Here is a 1,209-nt window from a genome sequence, read left to right on the forward strand (position 1 = left end):
CCCCTGACACCAGCAGGGGCATGGCTGTCAATAGGGTGAGTGGGGACGGGGTTTGGGGGGGTTTGGAGGGGGTTTGGAGTCATCAATAGGGTGAGAGGGGAGTGGGAAGGGGGTTGGGAGGGTTTGGAGAGTGGGTATGGGGTTTGGGGTCATCACCAAGGTGAGAGGGGATGGGGTCTGGGGAGCACGAGGGGGTCGTTGGTTGTCTGAGCCCCCAGCAGGGTGAGGTTTCAGGGATGGGCTTGGAAAGGAGCAGGAAAAGGCAGGAAGGGTTTTTGTTTTTTTTTTGGGAAGGCTGAGGGACGTGGAGGTGGCAACAGCCCAGAAAAAACTTCCTCAGAGGAGGGAAAATAGCCCGAAAAACGCCGATAAAATCCCCTGAGAGCAGGAAAATCCAATAAGAAAAAATCCCGAGAGAGAGAGGGGGAGACAATCCAATAGAAATTTCCTGAGATTGGGGGAAATCCGACCAAAAAAATTCCCGAGAGTGAGGAAAATACCCCCCAAAAAGGCAATAAAATTCTCCGAGAAAGTGAGAAAAATCCAATAAAAAATTCCCGAGAGAGAGAGAGAGAGAGAGGGGGAGAAAATCCGGCAGAAATTTCCTGAGAGTGGGGAAAATAATACCCCCCAAAAAAATGCCAATAAAATTTCCTGAGAGGGAGGAAAACCCAACAAAAAATTCCTGAAAGGAGGGAAAAACACCCCCTAAAAAATTCCAGCAAAACTCCCTGAGAGCGGGGGAGAAAAATCCAATTAAAAAATTCCCCCTGAGAGCGAGAAAAAAAAAAAAAAAAAAATCCCTCAGAAGGGCTTAACCCCCGCCCAAAAAAATCCCATTTTCCCCGGGAATTTTTCCCCCCATCCCCTCCACGTGGCGCTCTGGGATTTCTGGGATTTCTCGCTCGTTATTCCCGATTTTTTTTGTGTTTTTTTTTTTTTTTTTTTTCCCATTTTTTTTTTCTTCCCGCAGCTGAACAACGAGACGTCGGCGGGGCAGGCGGTGACGGTGGAGCTTTTCCTCACCTTCCAGCTCGTCCTCTGCGTTTTGGCGTCCACGGACGAGCGGCGCGAGGACCGCGTGGGCTCCCCCGCCATCTCCATCGGCCTCTCGGTGGCCGTGGGGCACCTGCTGGGGGTGAGGGGAACGGGGATGGAAAAAACCGGGAGGAACCGGGAGAAAACGGGGATGAAAACCGGGAGAAACCG

General features: G+C 51.3%; 1 protein-coding gene across 1 annotated transcript in view; it reads left to right on the top strand.

Moving 5' to 3' along the window:
- The first annotated feature begins 136 nt into the window (after positions 1–136).
- LOC114072586 (aquaporin-2-like) overlaps positions 137–1,209 on the top strand; it is a 6,199-nt gene continuing 5,126 nt past the window's right edge. The window contains exons 1-2 of the mRNA XM_027910462.1: positions 137–160; positions 974–1,138. Of these exons, the coding sequence (XP_027766263.1) occupies positions 137–160; positions 974–1,138 (189 nt within the window). The remainder of the gene's footprint in view (positions 161–973; positions 1,139–1,209) is intronic.

The sequence above is a fragment of the Empidonax traillii genome, unplaced genomic scaffold (assembly GCF_003031625.1).
Source record: "Empidonax traillii isolate 1590-97213 ecotype Southwest subspecies unplaced genomic scaffold, ASM303162v1 scaffold3536:size24313, whole genome shotgun sequence".
Taxonomy (NCBI): Eukaryota; Metazoa; Chordata; class Aves; order Passeriformes; family Tyrannidae; genus Empidonax; species Empidonax traillii.